The 23,851-nt window shown below is 33.7% G+C and overlaps 1 protein-coding gene across 8 annotated transcripts in view; it reads right to left on the reverse strand.

Annotated features, from left to right (window-relative positions):
• DMD (dystrophin) overlaps positions 1-23,851 on the reverse strand; it is a 2,254,165-nt gene that overhangs the window by 1,435,585 nt on the left and 794,729 nt on the right. For all 8 annotated transcript variants that reach the window (XM_036227209.1, XM_036227208.1, XM_036227211.1 and 5 more), the window contains 2 exons: positions 10,999-11,180; positions 9,632-9,763 (listed from right to left, as the gene is read on the reverse strand). In XM_036227209.1, the coding sequence (XP_036083102.1) occupies positions 9,632-9,763; positions 10,999-11,180 (314 nt within the window). The remainder of the gene's footprint in view (positions 1-9,631; positions 9,764-10,998; positions 11,181-23,851) is intronic.

Below are 23,851 nucleotides of genomic sequence, written 5' to 3' on the forward strand. Positions count from 1 at the left end.
CACAATGACAACAGGTAGGAATGAAGAACCAATTAGGTATGAGGCGGTTCAGGGAGAGAGAGTCACGCATGGCTAAATGGGTTCAAGCCTAGGTGGGAATAAATGTCACAAGAGATTCTTGGCCTCATGGGCAAAGATGAAGTCAGCTTTAAATATATTGAACTTCAGTTTATAGTAAGACATCTGTGTATGAAAACTACTAATCTGTAGGTAGGTGAAATTGTAGAACTTGATCATTTCAGAGTAGAACTGAAGCTCTGAGAATCATGGATTGTGTCTGAATAGCCACAAAAATTAAGGGTATGGGCATACTTTGTAAGATAGGTGCTTCCTTTTCATTTCTTCTAGTTTGTGAATATCTAATGACATTTCTAGCTTTATAGTGTTATTCACTATGTATCCGCCTAACTTTATATTTTGTAAATATTTGTCATCTAAAATAATTAAAGATAACTTTTTCCTTTTTTCCCCTCTTTAATTCCACCCCTCCCCACAACTTCCATCTCTGACCTATGGATGTTGCATTTTCCCCTTAAGAACTGGATCTCTGAAGGCCCCTCCCACACACTCTCTGTGTGCACCTGGAGTATGGTCCGCTCCACCTGGGGCATGAACCCAGGACCTTCTGTGTGTAAAACAGACATGCTAACCACTACACTATGGAGATACCCCAAGATAACTTTTTTCTTGACTTCAACTTGCATTATTTTGAAGAGCTTCATAGTATGTTTTTTTTCTGTTTTTCCCCTTTGTCATTTTACTGCTTGATATAATTATTACTTTTCTGATGTTTTACAGACTTTTTATAATATGGAAGAGCCTTCTCTGAAGTGTTTCTACATACTTTAAGCTTGATACCTCAATTTAAAAGGTTCAATTGCTTATTTCACAAATGTATAAATAATTATTTACCTGTCCTTTGGTGGTAGCATACTCCCAGGAGGTTAACAGCTATTGCTCATTAGGCAAAGAGGAGGAAGAGAAAGATTTCTTTTTTAATCCAAATGCTTTTTAGTACTTACAAATATCAAAAAGGCTAAGGAGAACGGTAATGAGAAAGGAACAGATCCTCTGAGTGACCTGGCTGGGAGTTTCAAATAGTGAAACACCGTAATAGTCTTAGAAGTCATGGCACCTGGTTTGAGTTCCAGTTCTGCCAGTTACTTGCTGCTTACACAAATCGTGTATTCCATAAATTCCTTCGAATTTAAAATATGAGTGTAATAAAATAATTGATTGTATTTTAATATACTGGTCAAATAAGATATATATTCAAAAGGCTTTTTAAAACTTCTTGTTAAAGAAGAGAGGTGCCTCTTTTTTTGTTCTGGAAAGATTGCTAGATTTTATTCTTATAAAATTACAGGAGCATTAGCAAAATATAGGTAACTTTCTAAAATTTGATTCCTTAAATTTTTGAGCTATTAAAGAGCAGAAGACAATATTTGGGGCTCAAAATGCTTATTGTATGAATGTGGAATCTTCCCTAAGCCGTGTAAGTAACATAGAGATCAATAAGGTTTTATAGGCAGAAATATAGGTATGTCTTTATGTGCTTGTTTGTTTGTTTGCTTTTCTTTTACATTGTTTCCAGGACAAGGGTAGTTTCACAGTGCCTCTAGAAGAAGGCTCAAGTGCAGTCAACAAATAAGGATGGGAACAACCTGATACTTGGGGGCACCTGAGAAGAGCCACATGACACCAGCCTTATTGTTAGCTTGCAGATAATGGGTACCTTCCTCAGATTTGTACCCTATAGTATTAGACAGTAGGAGACAGAAAAAGAGACCCCCCTCCAAGATGTCCATATCCTAATCCCTGGAACCCATATATATGTCACATTACATAGTAATGAAGAATTAAGGTTGCAGATGAAATTACATTTGCTAATCAGTTGACCTTAAGATAGGTAAAGTTTTCTAGATTATCCAAGTGAGTCCAATGAAATCATGAATCCTTAAAAGTGGAAGTAGGAGGCAGACGAGTAGGTCAAAGTAATGTGATATGAGAAAGATTCAACTTGCCCTTGTTACCTCTGAAAATGGACGGGGGACATGAGCCAAGGAATGTGGGCAGCCTCTAAAAGCTGTAAAAAACAAGGAAATGGATCCTCCCTTAGAGCCTCCAGACAGAAAGCAAGTCTTCTGACACCTTGATTTTAGCCCAGTGAGACCATGTTGAATTTCTGAACTGTAAGGTAATAAATTTGTGTTATGTAAAGATACTAAATTTGTGGTTATTTGTTACAATAGCAAAAGAGGAAAGTACTATACGGACTCAGTACCAGTTAGCAGGATGGGTTAATCCAAGAGAAATACTATTTTGTCTACATGGATATAAACTATTCAGTATAGCTTTTTAAAAGCATTACAATGCAGATGGCCCCTCACTTTCATTCTCTCTTGAACCCACTCCAATCACAGATACCATTCAAAAACACACACTCCTTTGAAATTGTTCATATCAAAGCAAAAATTAGGTAGAGTGAGCATAAAATTTACTGGGCAACATGGGACAATTTTGAGAGTGAATAGTGGTGTTATTAGTAATTTCACTATGATAACTGCTATATATAAGGATTTTCCAGGGACCCTATCTCACTGGCATTTCACCAGTTCATTTTCAATTCCAACATTACTTGAATTAATCAGCATCATTTAATGCTGTTAAAAACACTTTCTTCTCCCTGAAACACTTTCTTCTACAGGCTTCTGGAATATCATATCCTCTTCTTCTTCCCCTCTTCTTTCTTGTCATCTGTTTTATCCCTTTTGCTGATGTCTTCTGAACTCTAAGTCTTGGGATCTCTTAGCTATCTGTACTTTTTTCCTAGGTGACCTCAGCCAAGTCAATGAATTTAAATACATCTATATCCCTAATAACTTCCAAATTACTTATCTTCAACTTTAATTCTAGAACCCCAGGTTTTGTATATTCAAGTCTCCTAAGCATCTAAAAGGCTAACAAAACTGAGCTCCTAACATACTCCCAAACTTGCTCCTCTTACAGTCTATCCTATCTTTGTCAGTGGCAACTCCATTCCTCTGATTGTTTCAGCCAAAAACTTTGTAGTAATCCTTGGTTTCTCAAATTCTTTCATAACTCACATCTACGACCTCATGTGAAGCATGACCTTGGTGCAATGGTGGCCTCTATTCTGCTACCTGGTATGCCATCCCAGAGATCATGAAACAGAAAGGGTCGCCAAATTAACATGTTTGCATCCCATCATTTCACTCATATATGGGGAATAAAATGAAAAGCCACGAACAAACAAACAAACAAACAAAACTCATAGATATAGACAAAAGAATGGTGGTTACCAGAGGGAAAAAGAGTGGGGGGAGGACAAAGAGGGAAAAAAAGGTCAAATATATGGTGATGGAAGGGGACTAGACATTGGGTGGTGGGCATACAATATAAAATACAGATGTTGTATTATAAAGACACACACCTTAAACTTATATAATGTTATTATTAACTAATGCTACTTCAATAAATTTAATTAAAAATAAATAAATCATTTTAAAGCATATGGCAAGAAACAAGATAAAATAGATGTAGTAACACAATTAGGATATGGTCAAACAGTTCTGAGGATCATACTATTTAAATCTTGGGTTGTACAATGTTAATGTTTTGTTGTATCAGCCTTTTCTGCTGATGATGCGTGTGGTGCATAGAGCCCAGCAGACAAAAGGTGCCAGAGGCATCCATGTACACTTGCTCTACTGGAAAGATGCAGGGAAAAATATACCTGACCTACAGCTGAGCTCATCAGTTAGTCTGCTAAAAAGCTATGGGATTTATTTGTGTGTGTGTGTGTGTGTGTGTGTGTGTGTGTGTGTGTGTGTGTGTTTTATGTAGAGAACTTGGGAGAACATAATGAGACCTACTGAGTATCATTAGTGGGTAGCCAATTTAGGAATGGTGTAGCAACCCAGAGGTGATATGATCATATCTTAAGATTTAGTCTTTTCATCTCTACTCATAAGTAACTCTTCTGTATTCCATTAGTTATTCCATTTTAACATATGTAAATGGTTAAGTTACTATCTATAGTTAACATACATTTGAACTCTACCTATGTCTCACAGGCTATTTGCTTCTTCATCAGCTAAACTTAACTCATGGATTTTATTTATGTCTCATAACACACAAGTTATGATTTCTGCTTAATGGCCCTTAGAAGTTTATCTATCTTCTTTGATCTTTTAACAACACAAATAAATATTCTCAAAGAAGACAGAAAACATGTGTTCCACATTGCATTAGCAAATATTATAGGTTGTCCAAGTATATACAGAATTCAACCACTATGCATCATGCTCATTGATAGAAACATTACGGGAAACAATGTGGAAGTTCTTCAAAAATTAAAAAACAAACAAACTACCATATATCCAGCAATCCACTTCTAGGTACATATCCAAAAGAAATGAAAATAATATCTCAGAGAAATATATGGACAGTCATGCTCACTGCAGCATTATTCACAACAGCCAAGGTATGGAAACAACCAAAATGTTTATCAATGAATGAATGAATAGAGAAAATGTGGTATGTGCATATATACTATAGAATATCATTCAGCCTTAAAAGTAACAAAATTTGTGACAACACTGATAAATCTGGAGGACATTATGCTAAGTGAAATAAGCCAGATTCAGAAAGACAAATATTGCACAATCTCATTATACATGGACTCTAAAAAAAAGAGCCAAACTCATAGAAACAGAGTAGAATGGCAGTCTCACCAGGTACTGGAGGGAGAGGGTCATGGAAGTTATGGTTTAATGGGTACAGACTTTCCATTTTGCAAGACGAAGAGATTTCTGGAGATGAATGGTGGTAATAGTTGTACAACTTTATGAACATAATTAATACCACCGACCTGTATACTGAAGAATGGTTAAGATAGCAAATTTTGTATTATGTGCATTTTACCACAATAAAAAAAAAATTAGGGGGAGGGAGGAAGAGAAATAATCCATATCCAAGCCCCTGTCATGTCTTGCCTGGATTGTTGCAATAGAATTCTAACAAGTCTCTTTGTTTCCATCCTTGTGTCCTTCAGTCTATTCTCCATATAGCAGCCATATTGAAATAATATGAGTTTAGGTCACTCCTCCAATTGCTTCTCACTTTGCCACTACTTAAAAGGCCCTCTGAGATCTGGTCTACTTTTACAGTTCAGACACAAACTCCTAGCATTGTGACCTTCTTCCATACCTTTCCTTGAATAGTCCAAGTAGCCCCACAACTCAGGACTTTTGCACTCTTTATTCATCATGAGTTTGTCTTCCTCAACATACTCACACCTCTTTCCAGTCTTTACTCAAAATTTACCTTCTTAGTGAGTCCTTCTCTAACTACCCAAGCTCAAAATTGAACTTTTCTTTGCCACGTATGGTAAATTCCACTTTTCTCTTTTATTTTTGTTTCTTTTTAGCACTTACCATTGCATTTACCACTACATTTACTTTACTTAATGCATATTACTTACATATTATTTAAAATGTTTTACTTATTTATCTTATTTATATTATGACTATCCCATGATAACATACCCTCCATTAGGGCAGGAATTATTTCACACGTTTGTTTATCGATATATCAGGTGATCCTATAATAATACTTGGCACATAGTAGGTGCTTATCAAATAAGTGTTAAATGATAGCATAAATGAATACTACTCCATATGTGAGTAATCCTACATATAAGAATCATAGTAAAGTCAGTGTTGGTTACCATAAAGAACATGGTCTTGGAATTAGATAAATCTAAACTCGAATCCATGCTCTGCCGCTTATGGATTAGGCCTTGAAATTTTGATTCAATTGGCCAATTTGTAGGAAACAAAAGTCACTCTAAGCTAAGAGGACCATAAAAACTAAAATAGGAAAATTGCTTGGCACTTATGAAAGAGAACCAATGATTTAATTTAGTTAGAATAAAGAAAACATGAAATAGACTAGTGTGAAATAAGCATGAAATATAAATTGTTAATATATCAGGGAGCTTCCTAATAAAATTTAGGAGAGTGGACTTGTTATAAAGTCAAAAGAAAATGAAGAAATTTTTGTGAATGACATTAAAACGATTAAAAATGAAATTTAATCCGATTTAGAGGAGACAAAGCTAAAGATAATGATAACAATTGCAAAGATATTTCTGTAATCTAAAAGACATGAATTGAAGGCCTGAGTCAGAGGACATGCATGAATAATGAGGGGACATAACTTAAAGGAGAAATGCTGTGAGGAAAGAATTGACTTTAAGTGTCCCGTTATTGCATATCAGATCAATATAGACAAAAGATCATGTCACGTATTTAAGTCTGGATGACTGCTGAGTAATGTTCTCATTTACATAACAAAAAGAATAAGAAACAGGTTTGTGAACCATAAAACAAAGTTCACTTCTGGACACAAGAGGTTTAGGAAATCGATTGACCTCAAGGTATAGATAAATAATAAAGAGTTGAAGATGAATTGGAAATGTGGCTGTAACTCAAGAGATATTGGAAGAAGTAAAAACAGATATAATGGTCATCTGAATACAGCTTGAAGCCAGGAGATTAAATCATATTGTTAAGATAAAGTATATAGAAATAGAAGGGTCAAGAGATCTTCCATGAGACTCCTACACTAAAGAGTTGGTAGAGAAGAAAGGTCTAGATAATGAAAGAGATACAGAATAGTCAGAAATGGAGAACACTAGAGGCTATGAGAACAGTATTTAAATTATAGTAGTAAGCCTGAGAGCTGAAAAGAAGACATTTGATTTAGTGACTAATTATTTTTTGAATGAATGAAAGAAAAAAGGAAGGAAGGAAGGAAGGAAGGAAGGAAGAAAGGAAGGAAGGAAGGAAGGAAGGAAGGAAGGAAGGAAGGAAGGAAGGAAGGAAAGAAGCATGGACTACAGAAGGTGGTAAATGAAAGAAAGAGTCACATAACAGTACATTGACAAGATAAGCAGAGTGATGTGTTTGGGGAGAGGTGGCATGCACATGGGTAAGAGTGCCTACTGGAGTTTCGGACAGAGGATGCTCCAGGAGAGACAGAGAAATCGAAGTGAAAAAGAGATTGTGGGTTTTTGATATAAGATTAAGATTAGGAGTAGAATGAGACGCATGATCGAAGTCATAAAAAATAGGAATTAAATGTAACTATAAAAAGGGTATCCTCCATTCAAGGATGGATGACAGGTGATACAATGAGAGAAAGTTAGGAGTTCACACCAGATGATTTGTCTTCTTGGTAAATTATGAGAAAAACTCATTTATAGGCAGAGATCCTGAAATAAATCAGTTTGCTTCACTTCAACAGGTTCACAAACTGTGATGAGTATAAACAAGATTTTTCATGACTGGGACTGATAAGGATAACTGCTGTTTCTAAGATATTGGGAACTTTTAAGATAATTAATGAATTTTATGGTTTCCGTAGAGGACAGTCACTTGCCTGGCTATCTTCTATATATATTATTGAAAATTTCCCCCTTCCTTGGAGACTACCAAGTAAACACTTCAATGAAACCCTCTAATGAAATCCAATCTGGCTTGTCTCGAGTTCATTTGAAGTGGATCAGATACAACCTGTAGGGGGCAGGATAGGCTCAGCCCCGCTGAGAAATTCTTTAGAAAATATTCTTCATAAATAATTAAGATATAAACTTATCAAACTTAACTAAGCATAACATTATCTTGTGATATGCTACCTTTAGAAACAGGCAGAATATATCATTTCCCATTAAATGTAATTCATGCTTTTTCTTTTCTAAAGGATAAGATTAGGTACACTTCTATAGCTTATGTTAAACAAAACAAATAAGTGAATGTGTTGACTATTTTATGAAATATATATTTAGACAAAATTAAGTGAACAAATGGAGTCTAGCAAAATTAAGTCCATTTGTAATTATTTCATTAAGGAGTCATACCTGAGCAATGCCTTAATGAGGTGGTAATGAGGTAAAAATGTGCTGCTAGAATAGGCATTGGAGAAAACCTGGAAAAGGCAGCTTAATAGAGTGATGAGGGGGAGAAATACTTATTTCTTTGTCTGGGCTTATACCCCTTTAATTTAGACTCATTCTTTAAGTCTTAGAGGTTGCAATGGGAAGATAGTGATAAAAGAACCTAGAGAATCAGAGAGATTCAGGAGGGTGGGAGAGAGGGGAAGGGAAAGAAAGAAAAGGGTGGATATATTTTAACTTAAAATGTTTATAAAATAGCACCTCCCGCTTCTATAAGGTTTACTATAATTGTATTAGTTCATACAATGAGGACATGTGGCATATAATAAACAGTAATGTTTGGCGTAATTATTTTTGTTTACTGATAATAGGAAAGCAGATTAAGTTTCTTGTTCAATTTTATACAACTAGCCTTTGTGAAAATGTGGATGGGAATTTAATTGAAGATAAGGATGAGTCACACTTACTTTCTCATCCAGTCTCCTTTGTTCAGCTTTGCAAGAAAAGTAGCCAAGGATAGAGGGCACAGCTAAGCCTTGAAATATGTTTCCCTGGGGGAATCTTTCAGTGTTAAGAGTTTCCAGTCTCATGCATCAATTAACTATGCCAAATAAATCACTAATTAAATACAACCACTATCTTTAAAAAAAAAAGTATACTTTTTCACCAATAGGATCAGGTCTATCATTTCTAAATTCCCATTAATAGTGTAGTTTTGATAAAACTTCCTCAAGAACTTTTCGAATTGCTCTACTCAGCAAAATAAAGTTTTCTTTTAAAAATAAATTCTAGCAAATCTAGCAATTCTAGCACATTTCACTTCCATGCTCTAACATATACAAGGCTATTTTTTTTTTGTATTTTTAGGTTCCCTACATTATTGCAATGGTAGAAAACTCCACTAGTAATATTCCTTATGTGGAAAGTATTAAATGGTATACAGAATGTGACCCAAGTTTTCTGTGACTCTTTTGTATAAATACTACAGAGCCTATTATATACAAGTTTAAATTAGCAAAAATAAAAGAGATCACATGAAGAAGTTTGCAGTTATGGTTTTTAAATAGAATAGAAAGACATTTTTATAGAATGAAAATATAATAAATGCATCTTTATAGAGTACATATTTCCTTAACATATTATATATCTAGAAAAATCTCCCCAAATAGTGATTAGTAAATTTCTTCTATTTTCACAATTCTTTCAAAAGTTGCATATATAAACCTTTAATGAACTTAATGATTGTTTATAGCCATTTTTTACCCTTACAGGTAATTGCATAATGAAAGTATAAATCACTACTAGGAGAATCGCCATTCATAAACAATCAACATACGTTAAACCCAGAACACTTTGTAAAATATATGATTGTCTAATCACTATATTGTACACTTGAAACTTATAAAATATTATGTTAACTGTAACTAAAAAATAAATTCAAAAAATAAAAAATAAAGTGAAAAAAATCTAAAGAAATCTAATAACAAAACAGCATCATGTGAGAGTATATAATACAACTGGTAACAATGAAACAACTCTTGATGGATGAGGAAAAAGGCACTACTAAATTTGAACAAACAAAAGTCATGTTAGATTTTTTTCTTGGATGAAGAAACTTTTGGCTTTGTAGGACAGTAAATGTTGACAGACCTGTGAAGGAAATGGGCTCCGTGTGGGGTCAGAGGTGGTGACATAAGCAGCCTGTGTATAGGCATAGCTCTTGAACCGAGGCTTAGGTGAGGAAGGAGTTCGTTCATAGCCCTGTGCTAGACTGACCGTAATCTGCAGAAAAGGGTTGGGGGAGCGGGGCAGAGAGGAGAAGGAAACATGAGAAACCCTGGAAGGACTACTTTTGAACACATTAGAAGAATGAACATTAAATGGAAATAGTGAGATGAAAAGTTTAACTGTAAAAACAGATTGACTGCTATTAGAAATGAGTACACTCCAAGACCTGTGGTGTTTAATATCATGTTGGAGAACAGGTCATCGGGGAAGATATAAGGGTGAGATTTAACCATAAAGATTCCATACTGACACAACTCCAGCACTAATATGGAATGGTGCTCTTCAATCTGGCAAAAATAGGCATCCAAAAGCAATTTTCTCTGAACCCAAAGTAAACAAAACCAGAATTCATCAGGTCAATACCCTGGAAAGGACTGAAACTTTCATAAACTAAATATAGAATTAGCTCAGTAGAGTGAGAAAATTAGACCTAAGCACTTTCCACATCTTCAACAGAAATTTAACTAAAGGCTTCTTCATCATTGCTTGTGTCAAAAAAATACAAGAAAATAACCTAAATAGCCATTACTGGGAGCAAGAAGAAGCCATGTAATGAAAGAAATTCCATAGGATTCTGTACAATATAATAAATTTTTTTTGTCATATGTAGTCTCCATTTAATTTTGATTTAAAATTTTTAAACTACTTTTATTTTAGCAAAAAAACGTTACCTCAAATAATCAAAATTTGTTAATGCATCAGTGGGCTGCCACTAAAAATAAGAAAATATTATTAAACAGTACTTGCCTTCACTCTGACTCTAATGCTTTTCTCTTTGCTCTAGTTGATGGAAAGTTTAATGTGTATATGAGCTTACCTTTTATTTCATTTTACATAATGAAAATAAAATATATTCTGTGTTCCATATTGTTATAAGAAGGTGTCAATCAATAACAGAGTATTTTAACAATGTCCTTTGAAAACAATATTATAGTTCGCGATATCAGATAAAACTTTAAAGGCTTACAGTCAGTCTCTCTCTCTCTCTCTCTAAAAAAAAATCAATGAGTCTAAAATATGTATATATACACACACACACATGCACAGATACATTATGCTACATATACAGATAATATATTTGTGTGTATGCACACATACTCTGCTATTATACTTATATGTATGGATATATTCATAGATATAATAGATTTATATATATATGAGTGTAATACCTAAAAATGCATCTAAAATAGAAAATAATTTTGATATTAGTTGTACTTGCAGCACTGTACCTGTTGAGAATAGTGCATTTGATGATGTAATTGAAAATGTTCTTCTCTAGTAACGCTAGATGGCCGTGGCAACATTTCCACTTCCTGGATGGCTTCAATGCTCACTTGTTGAGGCAAAACTTGAAAGAGGGACGTGATGTACATTAAGATGGACTTCTTATCTGGATAAGTGGTGGCAACATCTGTAAGCACATTAACACCACATGTCAGTTTTGGGTTTCTATATTTGAGTATCTAAAAGGGGAATGAACAAATCAATGTTACAGGAAGAAGACAAATTAATGAGCACACGATTGTCCATGAATATCCTCCAGAGACTAATTAGGACATGATAATCAGGCCTAAAATATCCTTCCAATTTGGCAGACCAATGAGATGAGCACTAAAGTTAATTTATTTTCCTTGTTCACATAAAAACTTCACCCCGTAATACTTTTTTCTAAGTCAAATTGCCAAACTAGCCCATCTAGGAGAGTGGTTCTCTTTAGGTAAGAAACAAAGATAAAAGATAACATCTTGTCCACCTAAAGTTCTATTAGCATGTCAATTATAATGGTGCATTGGCAATTAAACAATTACACAAAAGAGCTTAATGCCTTGGCTTCCAGTAAAGAAAGCTTGTGCCTCCTAATCAAATTTTTGCTGATGATTAAATATATAAAGAGCAAAATATGTCTTTTTGTTGAAATGAATCATGTATTTTCACAATGAAAATAGAATAAAACTAAATATACCATATATATAAAGATTTATAATATTCCTTAAGTATATTAAAAATATTTGTTTACATTATGGTGCATCTGTTAAAGTCAAATGTTGGTTCCCTTCTCAGACTTTAGAGACAAATTTAAAAGTCCTTCACATAGAATTGATCTGACCTTACATCCTTTGCCACATCCAGGGAATGAAAGAAACCCAGCATTTAAAGACGAAAATAATTTGTAATAACACATAATAAGTGGCAGCTCCTTCTAAAGGTTCTTTGGCTAGTTGGCATTACAATTTACCCACTAGGCTCATTCCAGGCAACCAAAGACATAAAAATAACCCTTATGTGAAGTATATCATTAATCCCAGAATGTTAGTCCTGGTAGGATGCCAAGGCAAATTTGCAGCAATGTGCCAGGCATTTTTCTTGCCATAAATTTATCTTAGCTAGTATTAAAAGATCTGTTTTAAATTAACTATGTATATGCTAGACAGGTGTTCTGATTATGAGTATAAAAATCTCAAGTCCACCAGCATAAAGAAAGGTCGAACGGATCACTTTCTCCGTCCCTTCACAAGTAGCAGGAACATGATTAATCAGAACAACTATTTTAAAAGTATTTTTAAAAGAGTTACAGAGGAGGGAAAAGTTAACTAATGTTCCTTGGTCTGCTTCTATCCATAGTATAATACAGTATTTCTCAATTTTTAATGTGCATATGAATCACCTAGGGACTTTTTTAAAACCAGAATCTGATTCAGTAGGTCAGGAGTGGAGCCTGAGGCTCTACATTTCCAACAAGCCTGGAGGTGATGCTGAAGCTGCTGCCTTTGAGTAACAAGGGTCAAAAAACTTAGACTGATGCAGACCACTTATACCATCTCCTCATTCACCATTTCACTCATTTTTTTCAAAGACACTTATTGGACACTTAAATGCATAAGGGTGAGAGGTACAAAGTTATACAATACATATTCTCTGTTCTTTATTATAATTTAATTATTAACCAACAGATGGGGAAGGTAATTTTTGCAAGTATTTTTCAAGGAAAAACTGAAGAATATTTCGTGCATAACTACTGTCTATCTAAAAAATCTGACTATCTTAGCTTTAAAATTCTGAAGCCTAAAATCTACCTTTCATTTGATAATTTTTTTCATGTGTTCATTGTATGATAGATACATTTCACCATATTTTGAAACTCTAGAATGTTTTCTTCCTTTTCACTAGTCACTAGTCAGTTTTATCTGTGATGAGTGTAATTTAGAATTCTGTTTATTTCTTAGTGTATTAAATAAAGCCATGCTGTGAGAAAGGCATTGCATTAAATAAGGTTGATAAATGACTATTTACTGCTGTATTATATATACACATGTGAGAGTATATGTTTGGCTACAAATATATGCCATGATAAAAAGAAAAAAAAAACAGGTAAAAATAAATCAAGCATTATTTCTATTGTCTCAAGCAAATGTCTATAAAATTATAATACATTTTAACTACATAAAACATTTTGTGGATGGAAGCAAATATTAATATGATAATTACCATAAATATGCTATTTGGTCAAATTACTGACATTTTTGCCTCAATCTATTATGATACCACAACTGAAGTTGTATGGGATTCCGCTGCACCAGTAGGTAAAATCTAATATTTTTTTTAAAGAAAAGAATTTAGATATTCTAAAATGTGTAGAATTCCTTGAATATATATTTACTAAAGACTTAAAATATTTTAATAGATTATCCAGGCGATTAACAAGAAAGAGAATTCATGGATTCTGCTCACAATCTGGACTAATAAAATAAATAAAGAAAAAGAAAAGTATAAAATAATTTATTGCTGAACAAAATGTAGAATTTGTTCCTCGAGTGAACACAACCAGTGGAAGAAATTATTATTGGGGGACTAGAAAATTCTTTATGAATAGGAAACTGAAATAAATATGTATAGGATTTCATTAGCTGGAAATGGGGAAAATAGGGAAAATTGTGAAAAAGCATGAGAAAAAAAGAGCAGAGGTAGGGACAGATTAGACATGTCCTGGGAGTAGTGGCTTTGAGTCTCTGAGCCACAAGAGGAGGATAGTGAATAAAAAAGATAACGGGTAGACTGTGAGTGGAACATTTAGAGATCATTGACAGCAAACTAACAAATCTTGCCTTAGTTCAATAGGTTGGAGAGCAATTAATTACATTTAAGGAAGAGTGTGACACCATTAAAATTTTTGTAAAGCAAAACCATTAAGTGCAGAGGATTCATGGACTAAAAAACTGCAGGGATATAGGAGGCTATGACCCAATCCACACATGGGTTACATAATGAAAACAAGGGGATACATGATAGAAATGATGAGAGGTCCAAAATTACTTCATTCAATTTTCAGATCACTTACTCCACAGTCTTTGAAAATGCCTACATACAAAATTCTGTCCTAATTCCTGAGGATACAAAGATTAATAAACTGAGAATAAAATGGAGGAGATGGATGGAGGGAGGAAACTGTTTGTTCTGTAGCCAGGGTAACAAGTAGCCACCAATATACTTTTCAATCTCATTTAATCAATTAACAATTACCTGCCTACATGACCTTGATCAGGCTTCCCCAACTGGTAAAAAATCTGTCAATCAGGAGTGAACTCACTTCACCAAACAAAATTCTGAATGCAAACCAATTAACAGTAGTCTCACCTGAGTAATCAACCACGATTCTAAAAGTGACATCAACCCATGACTCTGAATGTTTACCGATCTCTTGACTTCAAACATAAAAACACTCTAATTTGAGTGACTGTTGTTGACCAGCATAGTTCTCTCTTATTCAAGCAATAAACTCAGCTTTGTGTTTTCATTTCAAATATTGAGTAATAGTTACATCATTTGATAAAATTCAAGTGCTCAATTTCACTTGTAAATTTAAACTTTTTAATGGGAATTTATTAGATGAGAGTGTGATGTAGTGAAAGAATAAGCAATTCTCAATTTGAAGATTTAGATTTTTAAAAATCTGTACCTAAATATTAATATATGTAAAGAAATATCCTTAACATAATTTACATTTCTTTCCTCACCTGTGAAATAAAAATCTGCATCCCAATCTCATCATGGTGTTACAAAGTCCAAATGCAACATTTACAAAAGACTAAGTTTTATTAAACTTTGGTATTGTTGCTACACTGCAATCGTTGTTGTTTGTGTTATTAATACAAACAGACCTAGTTATAGAAGACCATTAATACTATTACCAGGAAGCAGAAACAACAGCGGATTGGAAAGAAAGGCCCTTCATTATTTATTACGTATTTACAAAGCCATTCTCTGTGTGTCAGAGAATATGCTTAGCCTATGTTATATTATGAATATTCAGTGGATGAGCCACCTGAAAAATAATTATAAACTGTACACTATACTAAAAATCAAGGATGTTTCATGACTTAGAGGTTATCCTCACTTACTGATAAATGCACCAAGGCAAATGACTGGGACTCCCGTGAGTACCTAAATATTTGTTAAGAAATTGAATAGAATAATTGAGACCACAGAAGTTGATGAGAATTGTGTAAGGTAGCAAATGACTGAAAAAACTGTTATAGACAATGAGTAGCATAGCATTTAAGGAGAGTAAGAATGATCTGATGTGATTTACACTTTTTAATCACAAGATATTAAAATGTATGAAATGAAAGAAGTGGTTGCACAGCCAAAATAAGAGCTTACAATTATATGAAAGTAATCTTTGCACTAAAACTTTGCTATACATTGGGTTCATTGTCATAAAGTTTTAAATTAATAATTTCTAATCTTATATTTGAAGCCATCTCAGAATGAAATGTTGAGAACTCATAATACTGCTAGAATATTTTATTTTATGAACAATAACACTAATTTTGAAGAGTATTTTTATACTAATCAGAATTTTGACAGTGAGGGCTGTAATGTAACAAATAAATCATTTAGTGTAATTTCATTATCTTTCAAATGAGGAAACTGAAGTCCACTGTGGTTTGATGGCCATTTCAAAAGCTAGGTCCAATCAAAATTAGGGCCCAGTCAGTGTATTCTACTTTTCAGCACCTTAACTTCCTTCTTTCAGAGAATGCTATCTTAGTGAATTAGAAAACTGAGTTATGTCAAAGTCATTATCTAAATAATCACCTTGTGATCTATGTGGTTCCATTACCAAACGTTATTTATATTCTTTATACTTGTAGTGATTTCTATTTCTAATAAGTGAGGTATAAAAAGAGTAAATACACATAAAAATGCAACTTCAGTAGTAATAAAAAAATTCAGATTGAATAAAGATGTGAGTTTTTAATTATATCCTGTTGCCTACCAAGTTATCGAAGAATGGCAAAAGGATAACAATAAATGTTGCAGAGGCTTCAATGATTTGTCCAAATTTCTACTTTGTTAGAAGAGTATCAGCTGATTCACAAGGGTATGAAAAACATTTTAGCAATGTCTACTAAGATCTTAAAAACAATCATATTCAATGACCCAGTAATTTTCCTTCTGGGAATCTATCACAAGGAAATAATCAGAAATTTAAATGAAGATTTACATAAATTTGATGTGAAATTTAAGCACTATTTTCAATACAAGAAAAGATATTTATAATACAAAAGGGAAAGAATCCAGACCATTCCAAATGGCTCAAAAATAGAGAATTAGAAATGATAAAATACAGGTATATAATTGTTAATGAATATTACAAAGCCATTCAAAATGTTGCTTTTGAAGAATATTTGATAACATGTGAAAATAAATTCTTTATAGTGTATTATCAAAAGAGCAGAATGGTATAATTTTTGTAGAATATAACAATTCTATGAAAAAAAAACTGGGGGAATATACTTTAAGATATTAATGAAATGGGTACCCTGGAGGATTAAAAACCCTTTTTCTCCTTTGTTCTATCTATATTTTCCACACTCTCTATTAAATTTTATAATTAGATAATATGTTCTATATTATAATAAAAGTGTCTGTAAAGATAAAAAGAAACAATAAAAGCAAAGTTGCTCAAAGGTTTCTTTCAGTATACCCTCACTCCAAAATAAGTCAATGCGAATGAGTTTGTTAGGACTCATGCTTTTAACAAAAACTTGGGCATTCAACCTCCAGAAAGTCTAATTAGCCAGCTGCCAGGCACAGCCTTGAAATGCCTCTGGGAAATCCAAACAAGAGGCTCCACTATTTAAAACCTCGGGTCAGTTTTCTGCCAAGAGAAAGGCGGGAATTGAAATATGGGATTATAATACATACCTTGTGTAATCAGAAAGAAGCAGGATTTCAAAGATAAAACATGCATAAATGTGCACTTATAAAATCTGGTCTGCTTTTTAACATTTTTACAATAAATAATAATAAAAAAGGACTGTCATTTAGAAACTAAGATCAGGAGAAATATGGATCATTTCCCACAGAATTTGTATTAGGACCAAAACAATAAGTAAACACACTTTTTGTAAGAGAAGGGGAATGGGCGAACTGGTAACCAGAAACTTGTGCTCTCAAACTAGACAATGTCAGATAGCTCTAAATATGAAAATGAGAACACATATATGTAGTCATAATAAAAAACCTGTGTTTGCTAAAATAACCAAATATACATATGTGAAATTCTAAGAAACATACTGCTGGAAGCAAAGCAGTAAACCTTTATTTGAGGTTTACAAATGAAGAAATTATGTTATAATGTCATTGGATCTCTAAGCACTAGAGTTTGTACATTGTAGGCAATATCATAGTGATAGACTGATTTATTAAAACATTAGATTGTTATTTTCAATTTTGATATTTTTCTTCCAGCACTACCTTATACACATATGCATTTTCCCTTTACAAGCCACTATACACAATGACTATAGTGCATTCTAGCAAAAAATAACTTGCACAGGTCCCCTCAAGTAAAATTCTTTACCATTCTACAAGAGATGTTCTGCCTTCACAAAATTAAATATTCCTTAATTAAGCCCTTCCATAATTTTAGCATTTTACTCACTGATCCAAGTTGCTTTTATCATCTAATAATAATGCTTGTCATTAAAGAACTATAAAATACAGCAATGAAAATAATTTGTATTGATGAAGATAATTCAGTTTTACACTAAAATTAATTATAGAAAGGAATGCCTTTTATTTATCCATGAGAAAAACTAAACGCTTTTAACTATCCAATTATTCTAGTAAATATATTTACGGTGCAGATAGCAGAAAACTACAGATCTTGGCACAAATACAAAACAGTACTCAAAATACACAATGCTCATTTAGGGCTTAACACACGCACACACACACACACACACACACACACACACACACACACACAAATCAGGTACTTATAGGACACTTCAGATACACTGGAAACTAGTTCAGCATTTTAGCCATTAACCAAATAATGCTAAATGTATGTATGAAAATAAACATTACATATCCAATCTCATAAAAAATGAACGGGAGGTGATTTTATTGATTCTGAAAAGTACTGGATTGACAATATGAGACACTGAAAAATATAGTTAACAAACATTTATTCAGTTACCAATTTGTGCCAGGCTATATTCGAGTCTTTAAGGATAGAGTGGTAAATAAATGGTCCCAGAGATCTGTTCTCATGGAACTTTGATTCTAATAGGAAAACAAAATTACAAATAAATAATTTCAAAATCCTCAATTTACCACTTGTCAAGTTATCCCTGTCACCTAGTTTTTTATGCCTCATTGTATAAAAAAAACATAATGATAAAATGTCTTCCACAAATGCATTGTCTTTGCTTGGCTTTTGGGGGGCAATTAAATAGGAGTGTGGACTCTATATACCAAACATTCTCATAGTGCATGAGAACAAATGCACATAAGCTGGTGGGTAAAAGTCAATTAAATGGAAATTCTCGACCAATCCTCATTTTACAAGTTTTAAATAAATTGATTGTTTTAAAACTAAATATCAGATGTTTTCTATGTGCAGCTAATCAAAGTAAAGTATTCTGTTTTTAAATTTTACATTTCAAAATGCAACAAATTTCCAAAATTCTCATTCCAAGCAACTCATTGAGATTGAACTCCATTAGAATACATTTACTTTAAAAAATATATCTCTGGCCACTTAAAACCTCAGAACAAGTTTTACTACATGTCCTCTACAACAGCAGTCCCCAACCTTTGTGGCACTAGGGACAGGTCCTCCTATGAGAATCTAATGCCTGATAATCTGAGGGGGAGCTGAGGCAGTGATGTCAACATTGTGGAGTGGCTGCAAATACAGATGAACCTTAGCTCAATGGCCCACCGCTCACCTCCTGCTGTGTGGCCCAGTTCCTAACAGGCCACGGACAGGTACTAGTCTGTGGCCCAGGGGTTAGAGATCCCTGCTCTATAATCAGGAGAACAGAAGCTAACTTAACCTAACAAATAGAAGTTAGTTAGTTAGTGCAGGAGACTATTGACAAAAAAAATCAAAAACAAAAACAAACAAACAAACAAACAAACATTTGTACTTTCTGACAATTTTCTCTGCATGCCTATTATTGAAAGAACTATTGCAGTTTCCATTTGAGAGGGAAGTATTTTGGCTCAGTGACATTAAACTCTTGCTTCCTTGTCACCTGCTGTTTTTGTGCTTTGCTTTTGATCTAGCCAAATTAACATTTTTTCCTCCTGCTAAAAAAGTATGTAAGTTTCATAAGTAACCCCACATAATATCTTTTTTACTAATACAAAACATTCCATTTCTGCCCCCTCATTCTCTACAGTTAGAAATGATAGTTGATAAACCATAAAGTCAGAATGGAGATGCTCATTTCATTTGACTCAAATTTTATTGATTATTACGCTGCTTTCTGGTATGTTTTGAAATTTAGAAATATTTCTGATGATATAAAGGCAATTCCAAGGCAAAATCCCTCAATGATAACTATCTTAAGGCAGAAATAAGGTCAATCATTTTTATAACAAATATTATAAAAATGTATCCATTCCATATCAAAGAGCTGAGCCTGTTGAATAAAACATAATTTCAGCAAATTATAGTTCTGCTCCTTATAGGTAAGAGATTGTGATAACATTAATTTCCTAAATCCCAGTTTTATCCGTAAAATGAATCATATCAATGTCATGAAAATAGCTAGTGGTGGTGCTTCAGCGAGAAAATGAATACACAAAGTAAATGCTCAATACACATTATCCATTATTTGTTATGACTATTTCCAAATGGCACATAATTGTAATTTCTGGGTCTGCCTACATTTATTCATTCATCAGATATTTGTAGAGTGCCTACCATATCTAAGACATGACATCATTTCACTAGGGAAAAAATCATTTTTGTAATTAGAATGACTCCATCTCCTAGCTCCTAGGGTAGAAATTGGTGGACTAGAGGATAAGCCTGAAGGCAAAAAAATCCATATTTGACTCACTCAGACATTCATAAATAAAACATTTCTAATGGAGGAGCCATGTTGGCATCATGTCAGATGATAGATGGTATCATGGTAGCATCAGGTACCATATGTAACATCAGAAGAAGGGGTACAGTGTTTGGCAAAACACCATCACAATCAAACCTCACAAACAAATTAAAAGATAATTGAAGGCTAAAGGGGTTTTAATTAGTTTTCTTGAACTAATCCTCAGTTCTGTAGTATTCCAACTGAAAACAGGACACCGTGGCCAAATAGCAGGCATCCGTGTACTTTCTAAGCACTAGAAGAAGCATGCTGATGAAACATAAAAAAAAAAAGTGGCAAACTTTAATAAATTTTTCAAGTTACAGAGACACATTCTGCTTTTGACAGTACTAATAAAATTTCATTTGAATATGAGTTTGGGGTTTCTAACTTCCACCAATATATTTGGGGGTGCCAAATTATACACAATAATATGCATATATGATAAATAACTTTTAATATGGAAAAAAAGTAAATTAGAACTTCACAAAAGTGGAAATAATCAAATGGAGAAAGGTACAAATTAAAATGAGAATAAACATCGAAAAGTAAATAATAAGCAAATATTAAGAGAATGGTAAGAGTATCTTTTATATGAGAATATAATGAATGATGTTTTAAAAAGCATAAAAGGTAACTCGAATGATTTTCACAGAAATTTTACATATACTCAATAAGAATAGAGGGTATTATTGTGAATATTAACACGTCAATGTGTTTGTGTGTTGAAAATATTGCATATGCGGAGCTGTATGGTGGAATTAAAGAAAATTGTGACTATTGAGAAGGAACTAAGTCATTTTTCTATGATCTTATATATGGTGTTTGAATCTTAACTATCATAAAAAAAAACTACCTCATCTTTCCACCACAAATCACAGATATTGACACCTATACCCATTCACTTATTCTTTCCTCCTCTTACAATTAAAGTGTTTCCAATTCAAATTAAGGAAAATCTTTCTACTTGTACTTTTTACTTGTTTTCTATTGAATCATCCATCTTTCTTCAGCCTAAAAACATGCCTTCTTAACTCCCACTTGAAAGATAAAGTAAATTAAAAAAAAAATTGGTATTATAGGGGTTCAGAGGCACTCTAAGATGTACTTCTGTGGTAAGTAGATTCTTTTGGGCTACAGGCAACCAAAACCTTGTGGGCTCAAGAAAAACTTCTGTCCCCACCCCCTACTACCTAGAAGAATTTGAATTTGGGGCCATGCCTGTACTAAGAAAATATCAGATCACTTTTTTTATGACTTATGTAGAGGGCAGGGCAAACTTCTAGTCATTGAACAACCACTCTTATTGTTCCGCAATGACTTTCTTCCCCTCTGAAGCCCCAAGTGACCCTTGGCTCAGAATGTCATATATACCTCATTTTCCCTTTCTGTCTTCAAACCTCTCATTTATATGAGGTCTTTGACTGTCTCATGTATGAAGAGTCTCCATATGTATGTATGTGATTAAATTTGGTCATTTTCTCTTTTTAATTTGTCTCATGTCTATTTGATTATTAGAGCAGCCAAAAGAACAGTGAGGGTAAAGGATCCTCCCCACAGTATGCTGGTAAATTGGTTCTCCAAAAGAAAATAAACAAAGAAACAAGCATAACAACAAAATCCCTGATGTGCACTGTTTGCCATTTTCCACAGTGTAAATCTCCCACCATGGATGATTTCAAGTCATCAATGATATAATGATCTGTTGCTGAATATTTAACAACCTGCTCTCATGAACCTGTATGATCTCACTCCAGTACACCACAGTACCTATTAATAAGGCTACTCCCTTGTTTTTCCATCTTCTCCCATTTCTCTGTTCCCCTTCACACAAACAGAAAAAAGCTTTTCAAATGTTTCAGCTACATTCTTTGTATTTACTTTCCTACTCTCTCCCCTTCATATTTATTTAGCATCAACATATGTCAAGCACTGTTCCAGACACTGGAAATAGAGAAGTGAACAAAGCAAGCCCCTAACCTCATGAAGCCTAGATTGGAGTTGAAACATAGGTAATAAATAAAAACAAATCTCCAGCATCTCAGATTTCAAGTGTTATAGAGGAGGATTTCCCAACTCCTGGGTCGTAGACTGGTACTGGTCCTTGACCTGTTAGGAACTGCACTGCACAGCAGGAGGTAAGCAGTGGGCCAACAAGTGAAGCTTCATCTCTATTTGCAACTGCTCTCCAGGGCTAGCATCACTGCCTCAGATCCACCTCAGATCATCAGGCATTACATTCTCAGAGGAGCACCGGTCCCTGGTGCCAAAAAAGTTGGGTGGGGACCACACCTAGGTCATACAGGATGAAAAAACTGGCCTCTGGCTCTCTACTTCATTAATAGCTACAATGTTCCCAAGCCTAATGGATATTTTCCTATCTCCATCGTAGTTTGTAGCTCCCAGTAGCACTCCTTCATTCTTAAATTATTTTTCTTAGATTCTTTGACACTGTATATTTCTAGTTTTATATCTAACCAGCTACACTTTATCAGGCTCTTTTTCTAGCCCAACATATTTAAATGATATAAAATTCTGGAGAGGTTTAGAGGTTAGGTCTGGGTTTCCTCTAGCTACTCTTCCCTAAAGTGATGTCATCTAATTTTGCCTCCCTCCTGCCCTCCTTCTCTCTTAAACATTTCCTATATGCTAATTAATCCCAAATACATATCTCCAGCTGAGACTTCTCCTCTCAGAAGATACCTCAAACTTGTTAACATACAAAATAAGGCTCTCAATTCCTTTCAGATCCAACAGTCTTCCCACTTATCATCATCTCTGAATATGGCAACATTCGTTCGTTGTGTCATGCTGTAAATTCAGGAATTGTCCTTGATTTTTTTCAGCATTCCCTCGTTTGATCCATTATCAAGCCTTGTCTTTACTGTCTCTAAAAGAAATATATACATCCACTTTATCTTCATGTTCATGATTACGATTTCACCCAAGTCATGATCGTTCACTTCTGAGACCATGATATTCACATTCTAACTGTTCCCTCACCTTTCAATCTATTCTGTACTCAAGAGCTAGAATCATCTTTTTAAAAACATAAATTAAATTATAACACTATCATACATAAAACCCTCAAAAGCTTCTGATTTCTTTAGAATAAATCCAAACTACTTCCATGCCTACAATGTATTTCATGACCTAATACTGTACAGTTAGCTAATGGCAATCTAATGGCTTTTCTCTTTCTCATCAACTACCTTTCAGATATATTGATCTCGTTTTCTTATGTAAAACAACACAGGCCCTTTTATACCTCTTAGTCTTTACATTTGCTGTTAACTTTATCTGGAATTTTTCCCTCATCTTTCTGCACTTTTGATTCATTGTCATCCCTTAGGTTTTATCTCATATGGTACCTCATCTGGGCTGCATTTCTTGATCACCCTATTTTAAGAGGCCAACTCCCTTTCCCTGTATTTAACATTGACTTATTTCCTTTATATAATTTGTCACAAACTGTAATTATTATGGTTATTCATTATTTTGCTATTGTCTCCCTTCAATAATATAAGCACTACAAGGGCAGGAATTTTCTCTAAATTGTTTTAATCCTTACTGACAAATGGTAGGTACTCAATATTTGTTAAATTAGTAAATGAATGAATAAATAAATACTTATGGCTACAGGGAATAAAGTTTCATTTTGGTGACATGCACATAGAATAAGACTCAT

This window comes from Rousettus aegyptiacus, unplaced genomic scaffold, assembly GCF_014176215.1.
Source record: "Rousettus aegyptiacus isolate mRouAeg1 unplaced genomic scaffold, mRouAeg1.p scaffold_m13_p_9, whole genome shotgun sequence".
Classification (NCBI taxonomy): domain Eukaryota; kingdom Metazoa; phylum Chordata; class Mammalia; order Chiroptera; family Pteropodidae; genus Rousettus; species Rousettus aegyptiacus.